Here is a 16,138-nt window from a genome sequence, read left to right as displayed (position 1 = left end):
AGCTTCGGACCGCCGGCTTGCCCTCTAGGCCCGCCGGTTCATGGCCGCCGACGCACCTGCCGCAGCCAGGTCGGATTTTCCACTTGCTGAACGGCCTGCAATCCTCGGCAATCCGCTCGATGACGACGTCACGCTGCCCGGCCCCGCGCTAGTGCGTCGGCTAATGCTTGCCGCTGTCGCTCCAGTCGCACCAGAAGCTCGTCTAGACACCGCGTTCAAAGCCACTGCGCCTTTGACCGGGCTCGGAACAGTCCGCAGCATTCCCAGGTTCTTGGGAGGATCCGGCAGAGGCCGCGACATGGTAATCGTGTTGTTCCGTTTTACCGGGGACGACTCCCTAGTGGGCATACGAGGTGCGGGTGGCATCTTTTGGCCCGTTATGAACTCATGGTGCACAGCATCCTCAGGTTTCAACCGCCGGTCAGGGTCCCATCGTAGGCAGCGAGTCAAGAAGTCGATAAAGGCTTCATCATCGCACTTGAGTGCCTGCTGTAGCGTCTTGGATGACGGGCGTCTTCTGCGGCCTTTGGATGACACCGTCAAGCGAGGTTTGCCCATCGAGTCAAAGAAGAGCTTCTTGCGGGTGCTCTTTTCAATTAGATGCTTCTCCGGTGGTCCGAACACTTCCATAATACAGGCAAGCTGCTCCTGCTCGTTCTCGCCGGGGAAAATGGGCACGCCCGTGAATAGCTCCGCAAGAATGCAGCCCACGCTCCACATGTCAATGGGCAGCCCATACGTCATGCCTAGAATAACCTCTGGGGATCGGTAGAAACGAGACTGGATATATGTATACACCTTTTCATTCTCAAAGCAGCTCGAGCCAAAGTCAATGACCTTGAGTTCCGAATGCAGGGGATGTTTGAGCAGAATATTCTCCGGCTTCAAGTCGCAGTGGATAATCTTGCGCTGCTTGAGAAGAATCAGAGAGCTGAGAATCTGCTTGGTGAATCGTCGAATAATCCTGAGAGAAAAGCCGCGGAAGGAATGCGCCTTGATGAATTCGTAAAGGTTCATATCGAGCAGCTCAGTAGAGATGCAGAGATGCCCGCGGAAGTAGAAGCTCTGTGTGAAGCTGACCATGCTGTGTTTATCTTGGGGGTCCTATTATATCCTATTAGTCCCAGTAACATAAAAAACTGTCAAAAATCTTACCCATTCGCGTAGCTTTTGCAGAATATTGACTTCCACCAGAGCTTGCTGATGAAAGCGCTTCTTGTTGCGGATAATCTTGATAGCGACGAGCTTTCCGAGCTTGTGATCAATGCATCGAAGAACCTGTCCAAAACTGCCTTTTCCAAGGATATCCACAATCTCGTAGCGGTATGCCAAGTGGTCGCCGGCAATAATGGTGTAGTCGCCGCGGTCGTCATCATAGCCAAAATTGGGGGCATCCGACTGCAAATCGCCCACGACTTTGCGCGCGCTTTGCGTACCGCAAAAGTAAACATCACCATAGTCAATAATCTCGCCCCGTTCGTAAATGTTGAGCATGGCGATGCGAATCGCTTCTTGAGGACCGACACGCTCCTTTGGGCTTGCCCTCCTCTTGAGAGCATCCAGAGTGCGTGCGGCAATGTCCGTCTCCTTGCGGCGGGAGCCCATCTTGCGCATCTCATCGTTGGCTGCCAAATCGTCCTTGTCAAGTTCGTTTGCGCTATATGCCCCCGTCTGTCGCAAGGTCGTCGATGAGCCTTTTGGTTTCAAAGATTTGTGCGTGGAGTGAACGATTCGGCTGATAGGCTTCATATGGGAGTACTCGTCCGACTCTTTGCGGTTACCCCACGATTCACTTTTCGAGTGAGGCAGCATTGCTAGACCTTGGGTAGAACTCTTCTGTGTCCGTGGCTCATTGGTAGTGTTCGGGGGAGCCGTTGTTGTTGGGCTGCGCGCATTGGTACTGTACAGGTTGTTGACTGTTGCTGACGTGGGTAAGCGGGGAACTGCCTCATTTGACGACTTGTCAGCGGCATCGTGTGAATCGCCGTGGTTCTTGGATGCGCTGCGTTTCCAAGAAAGACTCAATTTGCGCCGAAGGGAGCTCATGGACGAAGGTGTGGGAGGCTCATCAGGGGTGGGTGCTGGCCGCGGAGACTTTGGTGTGTACTTGGCGGTATCACTCGATCTCGTAGCCGGTTTCTCAAAGGTGCGGGCTCCAGTGAGGTCGCCGGAGACGGCTGCATAGTCAACGCTAGCCTTGGATCGCTTGTGGCCGCCAAAGTCGAAGCCGCCCCTAGGGAGTGACGATGAAAGATAGGGCGAGATGCTATACTTGTGACTAGGTTCTTGAATGATGATGGATGACGAATCGGACGAGCCAGCATCAGGAGGAGACGTATTCTTTCGATGGCTGTGATGGACGGTACTGCTACTTCTGAGCACAGGCAATTCCATCGTATCATCGTATCGGTTCTGGAAAAAGGAGCTCTTGGAGGCCGTCATGGGAGTAGTCGGGGTCTTGGGGACGTGTCGAGTGGGCGGCGGACTAGACCGAGGCTCCTTGGCAGGCTGATCCTGCAGAGCGGCCACTTTTGCGGCAGTCGGGATACTCAATGGGGCGAGATTGAGAGGCGGGAGAGTCAGTGGCTGCAAATGCCTTCTGGATTGGCTGGGTTGCTTTTCATCTTTGCTGGATGTGGTAATTGCGCTCTTTCTAGCGCTAGGGCGGCGTCTAGGCTTTGTAGGCTCGGGTGGAGGAGGCAATGAAATACTACCAGTTGAGTTGCTATGGATGCTTAGAGTCTCGACGGAGCCGAGGGCCGATCGTTTCTTGTCCAGAAAGTATGGACCAGCAGGCGCGTTATCCTTGGGGGATTCGTACACCTTGGGAATGGCGGGTACGGGAGGGACGTCCTCGTCGTCTTCATTTTGGTCGGAGCTATTCTGAGCGTTGATATTATTCTTTGGTGCTGGCAAGCGTGAGTTGGAAGCAGGTGCCTGGCTGCGTGACTGCGTTGAGCCAGTCAGTGGTTGTTGGGCGAAGGGGAAGTTGCCGTTGGAGCCAACCGAGAGCCCCGAAATATATGATTTTCGACTGTGATCCGGAGTCGTACGGGCCGAAGACGGCGTGAGGGATGATTTTGCCGGGTTCAGAGAAGGCGATCTTGAGGTTGCTCTATTGTCCATGGATACCGGAGGGGGTGGCATACTGCCGTGGTGGTTCATTGGCTGAGGCGGCGGGGGCATCATGGACATGCGCTTCATACGGCGAGTGTCAGTTGGACTAATGGTTCTCGCTCCCAAGCCACTGGCGTGAGCAGAGTGGCCGGTTCCAGGCATCATGGAAGCTCTCTTATTGGCGGCGGAGGCGGCACTGAGGCCACCACGATTGTTGGCGTTGAGCCGTGGAGAGCGAGCGGCCAGCGACAGGCGGTTCGATTCGACACCATAGGCACTGAGGCCGCCCGGCTGGGCGACGCGCGGGGGAGGCTGGACAGATTTGGTCTTGGATGCCCGGGATGTGTTGAAAGGCCTGGTGGAATCTGAGCCATCCATTGAAGTCCTCGTCGAATCCGAGCCACCACGGTCAGAGATGATGCTCGGGCGACGGCGCTGGGTACTAGAATAGGTGTCCGAGTCAACCAGAATACCAGGACCCATCGACTTGCGAGGCGGCTTGGCGGGTGCGGTGACACTGGACACGGGAGGGTACTGGCTCTGGCGACGGGAGCGGACTGGGGCAGGGGCTGTGAGGCCCTCCCCAGAGGCTGACCATGAAGAGGCAATCGACGAAGTGCTAGGCTGTCGACTGGAGGTGCTTGGCCTGCGAATGATGGAGCTAGAGCGTACAGGGCGTGTCGTCGTTGCCGTTGTCGTCGAGGGAATGTAGCCTCGATTGCTGGCGGCGGCGGACTGCGTGGACGTCATGTTTTCGGCGGATTTGGCGGAGGTCTGGCCTTTGGAGTCTAGGATGCTGCCAGCGCCTGTCGGGGAGGGAAACTGGGCGAGTTTAAAATCGGAGGATGCGGACTCGATACTGGCGTGGAGGTCGTCGAAACTGACAGAGGGGAGAAAGTCGTACGAGCTCGAAGACTGGCGGGCAGCCTCGCCATTTCGGTTGAAGGAAAAGTGCGACTGGCTGGCGGAGGCGCTGAGCATCGGTGCGTTTGTCACGGGCTTTATGGCTGTAGCGGAGGTGGACAAGGATATATTGGAAGCGGACTGGGGACTAGAGGACGCAGTCAGGTTAGTTGCAGGCATGCAAGAAAAGGGCGATTGGTTGTTTCATGGCGTACAGTCTGGTGGGAGAGGATTCCACGCCTCGCGACCCAGCTGTCCGACTTCCTCTCAAGGTCATAGAGCCGACAGCAGGGTCCAGGAGAATCTAGGGGGGGAACGCGGAAGGTTTGATGGCGAATTGATGCTCGGGGGCGAGTCAACGTCGAGCCAACGTCGAGGGAGCCTCAGTCCGATGGGGGAGCTGAGTGCATTCGAAAGGCTACCTCATCCCGAAGCTGATGGGGGTCGGCGGGCGTGCAAAAAAGAAAAAGGCAAGGGACAAGATAGGAGGTGTGGAACGCAGGCGACGACGAGGCGACAGAAAAGGAGAAGGATGGGAAAAAAAAATGAAGCAGCCGGCAGCAGCGGACAGAGAATAGGTGGGAAGCTGCCTCTGGGAGAGAATCGCAGAGGAAGCGAGTCGAGGTTGGGCGTTGGAGAAGAATGGAAGGATAGGAGAGAAGCGAGAGGCAGCGTTTCCTGGCAAGCAAGCTCTTGGTTGTTTTTTCGAGATGAGGGATGCGGAGGTTGAGACCCACTGGAGGGGCGGCTGCGACGGTGACGGGAGCGCGTAGTTGGTAGTTGGAGCAGCAGGCCCAGGGGAGGAATGTGGGATGTAAAAAAAGTATGATTTAGTAAGTACATTCAATTTCATTTAACCCGTTTTTTTCTACATTTTTATTTCCTAGTCAAGAGCTCGGCAACGCGACCTTGCTCCAGGGCTCCATCCCTCTAGGTAGGTACCAACTGCACGGCTGTCAACTTGGTCACTCGCATGTGTGCCGCAACCTGCAGCATGCGCTAGCGGGCTGACCCAGCACCCGCCATTCCAGGCGGTCAGAGACTCGGGCCATTGTTCTACGCTGGCCTCGGTATCAACCATTGATGTGCCCGATTTCTGCTCCTTCCATGCATTTTTCAGTCACCTTGATTCAATGACACAAACCGTAAACCTTCTGGCTCGGTATGACCGGTAGGGCACTGATCGCTTGCAGGTACTCGCTACCTGGCGGGGCATCCATCCGTCGCCCGCGGGCCGGGGCGAGGCGGCACAGACCCTGGGTACAGGTACATGATCAGGTAAGCAGCCGGCCAACCAGATTATACTTTCTTTTTAGTCCATCTACTCAAAAACTCAAAGCGACATCAGACAAGTAAAGAGTGACGATGTTCAGCGTCAGTATCCTATATTTCCATAGCATTAAGGTCACAGTCAGGCGACAGAGGGCTCCCTCCTCAGTCCGTCCATCGTCAGCCACACTGCAGTGGATGTGCCGCTAAGCAGTCCTCCAACCCGCTAAAAACAGCTACAGGGCAAGCGACATAGTTGGGCCTATTAATGTACTTCGGTCCGCTCCTAAAAGCTGGCCAATATCAGGTACCTGACTAGGGCAGCGAGCAACTCATCTCCCAGGCAAAAGGGAGCCAGTTTAATGAACAAAGCAACGCAACTATTAAACCCAGAGAATAATAATAATAAAAACAAAAACAACAAGGCGGCCGCGCCGTTTATTTGTCCTCGTTGCTTGCCCCAAAACGTGGCAGGCCACCAATCAAGCCGAGGAAAAGGAGCCATGTCAGGGGCGTCCGCCTACGTGCAGTGCCGCCATTGGTACGCTACCGAGTAGGCTGAATCATTTGTTGATGATCACCAATGCATCCGACTGGTAGCCTACTTGGCAGGGGCAAAAGAGACCCTTTTATTATTCCCCGTCAAGATACAACTAGATACGTGGCATGAGATGTCCCTAGTGGTCACCAAGCAGCCACTGTTACTGAGTAGGCCGACCTACTGAGTATCACCACCGTCCGATCAGCATTGCGTTGCATCGAAAGTAAATATTTTCCGGCCCGTCCTCGGTTTCATGTTGCTTCTGTGCAAGCACACAGTGTATCATTCCGTCATGCCCTTGCATATTCCGATTCGATCAGGCCTCCTGTACTGCAAGTCGTCAAGGTCCACAACGCCAACTGGTGCTACACTGTTACTTACAATGAAACAATATTATTCACCTCGTGTCGGCTCCCACGTGCGCGTACAATTTTATTCTGAAACTACACAGCGGATCAAAACAACTAGCTTATTACTGCTTTGCCTCTTTTTAGTTATCGACTACTTGCCACATTGGCTTGCCTCATTCATACGGCGGCTACCCGGGAACATGGAAAATCCCTGATGAAAATCAAACCGCCACCTCACCGAGGTAAAGTCATGCCCATAAATCGGAATGCACCAAGAACAATAAAGGTAAGCAGTCGCGTTCGGTTTCATCGACAGCACTGGTGTAATGACTGTTGAAGCCACACACTGCTCAGTCAACCCATCTACAGAAACAATCCGCAGCTGCGAGGATACGCCAGCCCCGAAAAGTCATTCCGTCGCTGCTCAAACGTTTGACTCGGCGTCTTGATGGTCAGGTTAAACGCCGACGGGCCCTGCCAGTTGCCCATGACGCTGCGCAGCGGGTACCACGCGCCGCGGACCAAGTCCACCTCGGCGCACTTGAGGCCGTTGATGTAGTTGCCGCCCGTCGACACCACGAGCGGCCGGGCACGCGCGTCTGTCGTGCCGTCGAGGCAGCTAAACGCGTTGCCGTGGCCGAAGAAGACGTCGTTTTCATTGTCCGCCGTCGAGCACAGCGCGTACCGGCCCGTCTCGGGCGCGCGGTAGAAGCCCGCGTACACGAGCGTGAAGTTGTTGGCGTCGACACGGACGCCGCCGTTGGTCAGCTTGGTCCAGCCGACGGCGTACCACGCGAGCGGGAACGCGGGGCTCGGGAACACCCGGGGCAGCGGGGCGGGCGGGCCCGTGTCTTGTGGGAAAAAGGCGACGTTGGTGAGCGAGGAGGCGAGTGGCCGCAGTCGCTGCGTGATGTAGTAGGACCACGGGAGGCTGCCTTCCCGGCTGTAACCGGTGAAGGGGTTGGGGTAGGAGTCGATGTTGAGGCCGGCGGCTGCACAGCCGGGCTTGATCAACGGGCATGGACCCCCAGGTGTTGGGATCGGGATGACTGTTGTGCTGGTGCTAGATGTGGTGCTTGTGGATGTCGAAGTTGTGGTAGGGACATGTGTGGTAGTATGGATGGACGTGCTGGTGGAAGTTGAGGTAGGGTGTTGAGTGGTGGACGTAGTAGTCGAGGACGTGGTTGAGCTACAAGTTGAACTTATCAATGGAGTTTCAACAACAACCGTTGTAATGCCACAGTGGGTGATGACGGTCGATGTCGTGTGGTCTCCAAGGTAGGGTATGGTGACGGTTGTAATAGGCCCCTGAGGTTCATGGCGGGCATCATTGATGTTGGGACCAAGACGGAGGTCTAACGCAGCAGCACCAATATATAGCGCTGTGAAAGAAAGTGCTTTGAGAATACTGAGGCGTGCCATTGTAGACAGGATGAGAGGCGTGAGGCTCTTGGTCAAGCTTCTTGACAACACGGGTTCGGGTCGGGCTTTATACTTGCTCGTACAGGAGAATCAACTTATGAACGTAGATCTGTTTCTTTTTAAGAATCATTTTTCTTGTCGTGACGGCGCTGAAACTTGCATGCGTCGGAGGTACCTTGAGGATGGATGGTTGAGGCATCTAGACCTCAGCCCTCATGCATGCTGTGATACTGCCACAGAGGTAAGACATAGCTGAAGAGCCACCGGACCTTGGCCCGTAATCCGACAGTTCATAATATTGAAATCTATGTGATATGGGAAAGACGAATTATTCTTTTTATTACATATTTGGTAGGTATTTTCATTCCGCAGGATGACGCAAGGAATTGGCGGCCGCAGTGAGATGCGGGATGCACCAATGGGCTGCCAGTGGGTTCGAGAGCTGAATTTCGCAAGTGCAAACTCGGCAAATACAATAAAGTAATTCTTTTTCCCGAACAATGTTTTTTTCCAGAGCAGTAAGTTCGTCTAATCGCTGGATGGCGCACAGCGCACGGCTCAACCCCACCAACTCTGGGGTACAGCGGGCCTGCCATTTTGCCGCCCGCCGCCTCGGCAAGTCGGCATAACGTCACATGTCCTCCCGCCCAACCTTCAACCTCTCATCACTCCACGGCCAGCCATGCGCACTCCCCTCTCGACGTGAGACGCGCAAACCATGGCCGATACAAACGACATATCCGCTTCCGCGACCGCAGCTGATGCAGCGACACCCACGCAGCGCCAAGGCCTGTTTGGCGGGCTCGCCGCGCTGCGCGAGCGAGCCAGCATCCAGGACCGCCTCGTCGAACGGTTCGTCGCCCCCCCCCCGCGCCCACCACCAAACCTTGCCCACCAGCTGATCGCTAACCTCCATTGACGCAGGCTCCTCGCGCAGGTGATGCCCGCCGAGGACGGCGAGATCAGCTTCACGCTCGACGAGGACGTGGCCAACGCGCACCGGGCGCCCGAGTTCAGCCTGGGCACCATGTCGTACAACTTTCGGCGCTTCAACGCGCGCGCCGGCGTGCTCTTCCAGCTGCAGGACCTGTCCGAGTCGCTCATGGAGTGGCAGCACCCGACGCAGACGCTCTCCTTCCTCGCCGTCTACACCTTTGTCTGCCTCGACCCGCACCTGCTCGCCGCCCTGCCGCTCGCGCTGCTGGTGCTCGCCGTGCTCATCCCGAGCTTCCTCGCGCGGCACCCGGCGCCCCCGCGCGGCACGCTGTCGAGTGACCAGGGCGTGGGCTACTCGGCCGCCGGCCCGCCGCTCGCCCCGCCCGTCACCGTCGCCCCCGTCCGCGAGCTCAGCCGCGACTTTGTCAAGAACATGCGGCGGCTGCAGAACCAGATGGGCGGCTTCGTCACCGCGCACGACCTCGTCGTCGAAAAGGTCCTGCCGCTGACCAACTTTAGCGACGAGGCCCTGTCGTCGGCCGTCTTCCTCGCCGCCGTCGTCGGAGTGTTTGTCGCCGCCACCACGGCGCACCTGGTGCCCTGGCGCTTCGTGCTGCTGGCGGGCGGCTGGGCGCACATTGGCGCCGCTAACCCATACGTGATCCAGTTCGTGGCCGACGTCAAGGCGGGCTCGTTTGGCGACCTTGCGGCCGCGGGCATGGACAAGGTCGCAGCCGAGGCGGCTGAGGGCGGCGACAAGGCCAAGTCGTTTGCGGACCGCTGGGTCGCGTCCGACATCATCCTCGACTCGGCGCCCGAGGCGCGCGAGGTGGAGATTTTCGAGCTGCAGCGCAAGACGCGCGCCGGCGAGTGGGAGCCCTGGGTGTTTTGCCCGTCGCCGTACGACCCGCTGTCGGCGGCACGCGTGGCCGGCGATCGCCCCGGCGGCACCCGCTTCTTCGAGGACGTCGCGCCGCCCGAGTCCTGGGAGTGGAGCGAGAAGAAGTGGGCGCTGGACCTCTGGAGCCGCGAGTGGGTCGAGGAGCGCATCATCACGGGCGTCGAGGTCGAGACCGAGGGCGAGCGCTGGGTCTACGACATGTACGACGAGGACGAGGACGCGCTGCGCCGCTCGCGCGTGGTGGAGCACCCGGACACGACGGCACCCAAGAACATGTCGCACACCAGCTGGGAGGAAGGCGAGGACGGCACGGGCTTGAAGGGCGAGTGGCGAAGGAGACGCTGGGTGAGGCTGGTGAAGCGCAAGACTAGCCTGGTGGGTTATGAATGAGTGGTGCTGCGCTGGCAGAGTGTATATAGAATAAGGCAATAAATTATGAGTAGAGGTTTCGCGTGGTGCAGATGTTTATTATAAAGTAAAGAGGCATGCTGGGAGATGACTCAATTTTTACTCAATGCACGATTTACTCAATGCACGTTTTGACAGACAAAGTGTTGGAGAGCTACGAGTAAAATATCCTGGTATAAATGTTCTGTAAATGCCCGCTATATGCTGTCGTCGTTGTAGTCGCCGACGTCGCGCAGAGAAGAGTAAACAATATGAAAAACTGCCCTCATTCCTATTCAACCACCATCTCGTCGACAATGGCCCAGCTCTCATTCCTCCGGAATCGCCATCTTGTCCAGAATAGCCATGATGCCAGCCTGCTTGCCGCGCCCATTGTCGAGCTCGAGCGTCTGCTTCCTGGCGCGCTCAACCAGGGTGGCGAGCACCTTTCGGGTGTAGGCGAAGCTGCCGGTGTCCTCCATGTAGGCGACGGCGTAGCGCTTGACCTGGATGTCGGTCGTCTTTTGGCGGAGGATGTTGAGGAGCTGCAGGTCGCCGGGGCGGGCGCGGATGCTGTGTATGACGGGAAAGGAGAACTTGCCCTCGGTCAGGTCCTCGCACATGCCCTTGTGCTGGGCGTAGGCGTCGGACTTGAGGTTGACGTAGTCGTCGCGGATCTGGAAGACGAGGCCGACGAGGTTGACGAGGGGCACGCAGTCGAGCGGGGGGCTGAGGGGCGACTCGGCCTGCATGAGCTTGATGCCGAGGCGGAAGAGGCCGCCCGTCTTGTTGCCGACCATTTCGAGGTAGTCGTCCTCGGAGGGGCAGGTGAGGGTGTCGCGCCAGAAGAGGTCCATGCCCTGGCCGCGGTGCAGGTTGACGAGCTCCTCGGCAAAGGTGGTGAGGACCTGCGGGTTGTCGAGGGTGAGCAGCGCCTGCAGCGCGGCAAAGTAGACGTAGTTGGCGGCGTTGATGGTCTGGGCGACGCCAAAGATGTGGTGGGCGACGGGGAAGCCGCGGCGCAGCTCCGAGTTGTCCTGCACGTCGTCGACGAGCAGCGACGCCTCGTGCAGCATGCCGACGACGCGTGTGATGACGGCCAGGCTCGCCGGCGGCACCTGCAGCCACTCGTTGAAGGCGGCGATGAGCTGCGAGCGAATGTCCTTGCCCGGGTGCGAGAGGACGTAGTCAAACGGCCCGCGCACGATGCGCTCCTTGTCGGCCGTCCAGGAGCGCTGCGGCGTAAAGTGCAGGTCCTCGGTGGCGTAGCGCGCCGGGTCCGCGGGAGGCACGGCGGCTGGTGAGAGCTGTCGCTCCATGAAGGCGGCCGTGCTGGGCTGCGGCTGCTGCTGCTGCTGCTGCTGCTGCCGCGGGGGCAGCGAGGGGAGGGAGGCGCCGCTGGCTGCGGAGCGGTGCCGGTGGTGGCTCCCGGGGAGACTGCCGGACCGCGGGGACGGGATCGGGGAGACGGCGATGGAGGAGAGGGTCGAGGTTGGGGCTTGGGGCGGCGGTGATGGCTGTTGGGCCGGTGCCGCCGGCGGATGCCCGTGCATGGTGGAGGCCCGCAAGCTGCCGTTGCTAGAGGTGCGAGGGGGGATCGCCGAGGGCAGCGAGAGAGGGTTGGAGGATGCGCGCGTGCCAGACGAGGATGATGCTGTCGTGGTTGTTGGGGTGGAGTGCGTGGCGTCTGGTGATTCCACAGTGGCAGCCTTGGATGGACCCATTTTATGCGTGAAGATGGTTGTTCAGGCAGATCGGAGACTTGACTAAAATAGTTGGGAAAAGAGGAGACGAAGGTCTTTTTCTTGAGGAGGGGAGGTAGAGCCTCGAGGGTTCTTTGGCTCCGTGTCACGCGGGAGCAGGCCAGCCTGATTTTGTCTTGGCGCCACCACGGGAAGAGGAGCGCCGATGACGTGTTTTTTTGGTGCAACAAGCAGGTCGAGTGGTCTCTTTTTTCTGGAATGGGGTTCCTCGGCGATGGAAGAATCCCCGTTGGGGCTGGACCCAGCGGGCTGGGAAGAGGGAAGCGAAGGTGGAAGGGGGAGGGAGAGGGGGCGGCGAACAAACGCCGCCTTGGTCTTGTTGGGGATGGGCGGCGGACAAGAGAGAGAGGGGGCGGCCGGGGTGTTGTAGGTGCAAGAGAAGATGGCTAGATTAGGCGAGCGGCTGACGATGAGCGGCGACTTGTCTGCCCCGAAATGTGCCATTTACGGAGCCATGTTGAGGTGGGCAGAATCTTTGATCCGAGACAAAATTCATCATGTGAAGAGGGCCATCGCTAGCGGCGGTTAGGCGGCGCTACACCGGGAACAAGGCCGGCAAGGATTTGCAGCATGGATGGGAAGATGGAAAGTACAAAAGAATATTCCTCAAAACTATATTCAATTAAAGAATCAAATGAAGAAGCGATAAAACAGTAAATAAAAATCAATTACTGACTTGAACTTTTCAGGCCGAGGCCTGCGCCGCAGCCTAGCTCGACCTGGCTCGGCCAGCCTCGACTCTCCCGCCGAAATCCAGAGCTGGCAAAAATACCTTAGATTTGCCACTAAGCCTTGATATAAGCAGCTTTCTTTCCCACAGTGTGCTTCTCTCTTAAATCGATTAAGCCGTAATAAAACGGCTTTGACTGGTTCACAGCAGCCTTACGTCATGAAAAAAAAATTGCCAGATGGCCACTGTGGCCACATCTCGGCGCACCACATCCCATTTAAGAACAAATTTTCTTCAAAGTCAACTATAAAAGGGAGCCAGCAGGGCCAATATCTCTTCAACCCCTAAAACACAGGTCCCAAACTTCGAGCCTTACATCATCACATCCTTCTCAATCTACACCAACTGCGATCCTTGACACTCAAACTACCGCAAGCCTAATCAGAGATGGCCAGGAACAGAACCTCCTGGCATTACTTGCCTCCCGAGATTCGAAACATGATTCTTCATTTCCTACCAATTCTTGGCGGGAAGTGCAGTCAGCTCGTGACCGTTTCTAAAGCTTGGCAATTAATTCTCGAGCCGCTTAACTTTGCTGAGATTAGCCTGACAGTACCACGCCTTACCGACCCCAACTCTCAAGCTATTCTATTCAAGAAGAGAAACTATATTCGCTATATCTGGTTTCGTGTGGAACTAAAACAATACGACTGCACACGCTGCGCGAATACTGACCAGGACCGTTGGGGCTTGGACGACATAGATAACCAATTTATCGCGGATGGGTTTGAAAGCCTGTTTACAATACTAAGCATATGGGAGCCTCGTGGTGACTTGGTCCTCGATATCAGTGTCTACTCGTCTAGTGATAACCAGCACTGGTTCAAGTACCTAAGCTTCTGCTCAGACACCAACACCAACCTAGACGAGTGCCCGTCGCGCCATGGACATGAACAAGGAACCGCCCTGATCAATGACCCGGCCCATGGCTGGGTTGCCGGACAGCGGGTGCTGGCTCCTACTGACCACGCCATCGAATTGACGTTCGACGAGATCATGGCCGAGGGGCCCTTCGACGACGAGGAACCCGAGATGCAGTGGTGGCGGAGTCTCCCCTTTGTACCTGTCGTTGGGGTCGTGCTCCTTCGCCAGCAGACCCGCCGGCGATGGAAGCCGGTTGCGCTCGCCAATATGCTCACGCGGTTCCCAAACATGAAGGAACTTTGTTATGAACCCTGGAGAGAGTGGGGTGGAAGAAGTTCAATGGAGCTGCATACCGATAAACGTAAGTGCTTGCTTGATCCCTGCCAATTTCGTTAATATAGCTGCTAACCAACTAAAAACAGGCAACCAGACGCTAATCGAATCCTTTCCCTGTACGAAATTGGATAAGTTGACGATATTCGAGAACTTTAACGAGGTTTACCCACAAATTCATTCCAGGTGTTTCCCTACCGGTCTCACGACGACGACGACTATCAGGACGCCGAACCCGGCTGTAAGCCAGAAACTTGCCTACGCCAGCCTACACCTCACGATGCTATCTGCCTCTTTTATGGCCGACGCTGGTTACTTCTTCGCATCGCGCCAAGGTTCATGGACGTGGGATAAGCTTACCTTACTAGCGCTGACTTCGACGGCCCTGACGAACGATGCGGACCCCTTGGGTATTAATAATATGCTTCAAGACGCTGCTACCACAGCGCTTAAGATGCCAAGACTTAATACGATGGAGTTGTGGAACGGTAGACGGGGTATGGCAATGGTCTTTCGCTATCAGAGGGCTCAAGACGGGCAGCCAGCTATTATCACCGTACGGGGGACGTGGGGGTTTGTGCTAGGGATTGCGGTTAAGCAAGCTTGGGATGTGGTCGCTCACCGGCACTGCCAAGGAAAGGTCGTCGTACAAACCTCTTGGATCGATCCAGATGCGATTCGATGCCATGGTGATGCGATCCGCCAGCTAGGACTTTCGACCGAGGTTATTAGGCCAGTCTCGCTGCAGCAAATCCTTAGCGAAGATCGGCTTAGGGCATAAGACTATCGCTGTTATGCCATTATCCTCTACAGGAACAAGCCAGCAAGATGACACTCGATTACCATATATTGCTTGACCCCAACACACTACGAGACGCAGTACAAGACGGTCCTCGCATAGCCCCAGTCGTCACAGCAGCGACGCCAACGACCCTGAGACCCGAATAAGTAGGTACCCAGGTACGTAGGTACCTACAAGCCAAGAACAGCATCAATCTAGGTAGTTATATATAGACATACAGGAGGAATTTTTCGCGCAAGTTCACTTGGAGAATCCATATGAATACTACCAACACAACTACACTCCCGTGTGCTAGCCATTACCTCCAACAGCCCACGAACCACAGAAAAAACTCGCCGCATTGCTGACAGCCTCCCCTCAATGGCAGTTTCTCTGGCAGCTAAACGTCGCATCGTCCACGCACCTTCGCGTGCACTGATACTGCCGCCGAGGCGGGCCCGAGCACCGCGCCGGACACATGCTGACCAGCCAGTGGTGACACAGCCGAAAGTTGCCGCCGATGCACGGGGCCCTGCCGACAGACATGTGCTCGGCGTCCTGGCCAGTCGCGCCCGTGTCAAGCTCCTCTGCCGTGATGGGCGAGGCGAGAACGCCAGAGACGGCGAGGCCGAGAATGACCTGGCAGGGTTAGTAGATGCCGACGAGGTGTGCGGGTGGGTGACATGAATCCTGGTAGCAATTGCTGTTCCTCGCTGACGTGAAAGAATTCTTCTCGTACCCCGCCAAGACAAGACAAGACAAACGAACGCGGAAAAATTCATACGGGCGAGAAGATTAAACTGCCTTTAAAGATTGAGCCCAGCTCTCTACTGTTAAAACGATCAACCAACCTTCCCGGATCGAGCCCAGCTCTCCCTGCCACTCTCCGACTAAGAAGAAGAAGAAGAAAAGAGGATTTTGCGTATCACAACCCCGGACACGAGCCCCTCTCGAGACAAACTATCAGATCCGACGTCTTTCTTGGCAATAAGAAAGTCCCCTCTATGTTGTGAAGATCGAGAGCGTGTTAGCCTACTTCTAGTAATCCGGTTAACTAGAAGATCCGAACGCCGCTTCTACCTTCTGCTTTAATTCAGATCAACCTAACGACTACAAACGACGCCATATAACTGGCAAAACACGCTCCCGAAAATACAAGCAACCCCGGGACAGCAACGGACGATTTATTGGCCTGTATCTCCTATCAAAGCTTCTAGCCATTTGCCTGTTTCCAAGAGTTCTCCTGTGCGCCCAGTATGTCGTGCCATTGGGATGCAAGATCAGATACGTTGCACCCCATTTCTCCAGGATCGACCTCGAACATGGAGAAGGCAATTTCTTGACAGTATCGCTTCTTCGCCCTTTGCTGCGGATTCTAGTCTGATGTCGTCCGTTGTCCGTTGGGCCGTTCGAGAGTGTCGCGGTCGGGATAAAGTCGAGGACTGTCACCCTTGCGGCCACGCCAGTCTCTGATCCAGCGATGCCGAAGGATGTTCTTGCGCCAAAGACAACAATACCATTAGGAGAGGTTAGCAATCTCCCTAGAACCCCTTGGCTAGAGATGCGATCTACGACCTTGTTTAAACTAACAAACGTACCTATAGTTCTTCCCCCCACACCAAAATAGGAGGACAAGGGCCAGCCAGTGCCGAAGGTAATAGAGTAGCTTATAGCAAGGCTATAGACACCAAAGCTTAGTTAAGGCAACGTCGTGCTGGCGATAAAGCCCCGAAACGGGTTAACTGCATCCTGTTTTATATCGAAAGAGATTAAGAACTTTAAACCCTAGTAGTATAAAAGCTGGGTGGCATTTAGAGCTACAGAACATCTTATACGTCTAC

The 16,138-nt window shown here is 56.1% G+C and overlaps 5 protein-coding genes across 5 annotated transcripts; 2 read left to right on the top strand and 3 right to left on the bottom strand.

The window, feature by feature from the left end:
• Positions 1–24: 24 nt before the first annotated feature.
• On the bottom strand, positions 25–5,101 carry CCM_03700 (Protein kinase-like domain; the record flags this gene model as incomplete). Its single annotated transcript, XM_006668849.1, has 5 exons — positions 25–1,104; positions 1,156–4,161; positions 4,236–4,324; positions 4,590–4,698; positions 5,033–5,101. 5 exons carry the CDS (start codon positions 5,099–5,101, stop codon positions 25–27), a joined length of 4,353 nt encoding a protein of 1,450 aa, XP_006668912.1.
• Positions 5,102–6,543: 1,442 nt separating this feature from the next.
• Positions 6,544–7,602, bottom strand: CCM_03699 (GLEYA adhesin domain; the record flags this gene model as incomplete). Its single annotated transcript, XM_006668848.1, has 1 exon — positions 6,544–7,602. One exon carries the CDS (start codon positions 7,600–7,602, stop codon positions 6,544–6,546), a length of 1,059 nt encoding a protein of 352 aa, XP_006668911.1.
• A 718-nt stretch (positions 7,603–8,320) lies between these two features.
• On the top strand, positions 8,321–9,829 carry CCM_03698 (integral peroxisomal membrane peroxin, putative; the record flags this gene model as incomplete). The annotated part of the gene is made up of 2 exons (XM_006668847.1): positions 8,321–8,454; positions 8,527–9,829. The coding sequence occupies 2 exons, from the start codon at positions 8,321–8,323 to the stop codon at positions 9,827–9,829; spliced, it is 1,437 nt and encodes a 478-aa protein (XP_006668910.1).
• Positions 9,830–10,155: 326 nt separating this feature from the next.
• On the bottom strand, positions 10,156–11,550 carry CCM_03697 (geranylgeranyl pyrophosphate synthetase; the record flags this gene model as incomplete). Its single annotated transcript, XM_006668846.1, has 1 exon — positions 10,156–11,550. The coding sequence occupies one exon, from the start codon at positions 11,548–11,550 to the stop codon at positions 10,156–10,158; it is 1,395 nt and encodes a 464-aa protein (XP_006668909.1).
• Positions 11,551–12,706: 1,156 nt separating this feature from the next.
• CCM_03696 (uncharacterized protein) lies at positions 12,707–14,297 on the top strand (the record flags this gene model as incomplete). Its single annotated transcript, XM_006668845.1, has 2 exons — positions 12,707–13,544; positions 13,606–14,297. The coding sequence occupies 2 exons, from the start codon at positions 12,707–12,709 to the stop codon at positions 14,295–14,297; spliced, it is 1,530 nt and encodes a 509-aa protein (XP_006668908.1).
• Positions 14,298–16,138: the final 1,841 nt, after the last annotated feature.

The sequence above is a fragment of the Cordyceps militaris genome (genome assembly GCF_000225605.1).
Source record: "Cordyceps militaris CM01 unplaced genomic scaffold CCM_S00003, whole genome shotgun sequence".
Classification (NCBI taxonomy): Eukaryota; Fungi; Ascomycota; class Sordariomycetes; order Hypocreales; family Cordycipitaceae; genus Cordyceps; species Cordyceps militaris.
The sequence above is the reverse complement of the archived record's forward strand: the minus strand, read 5'-3'. Positions and strand labels throughout refer to the sequence as shown.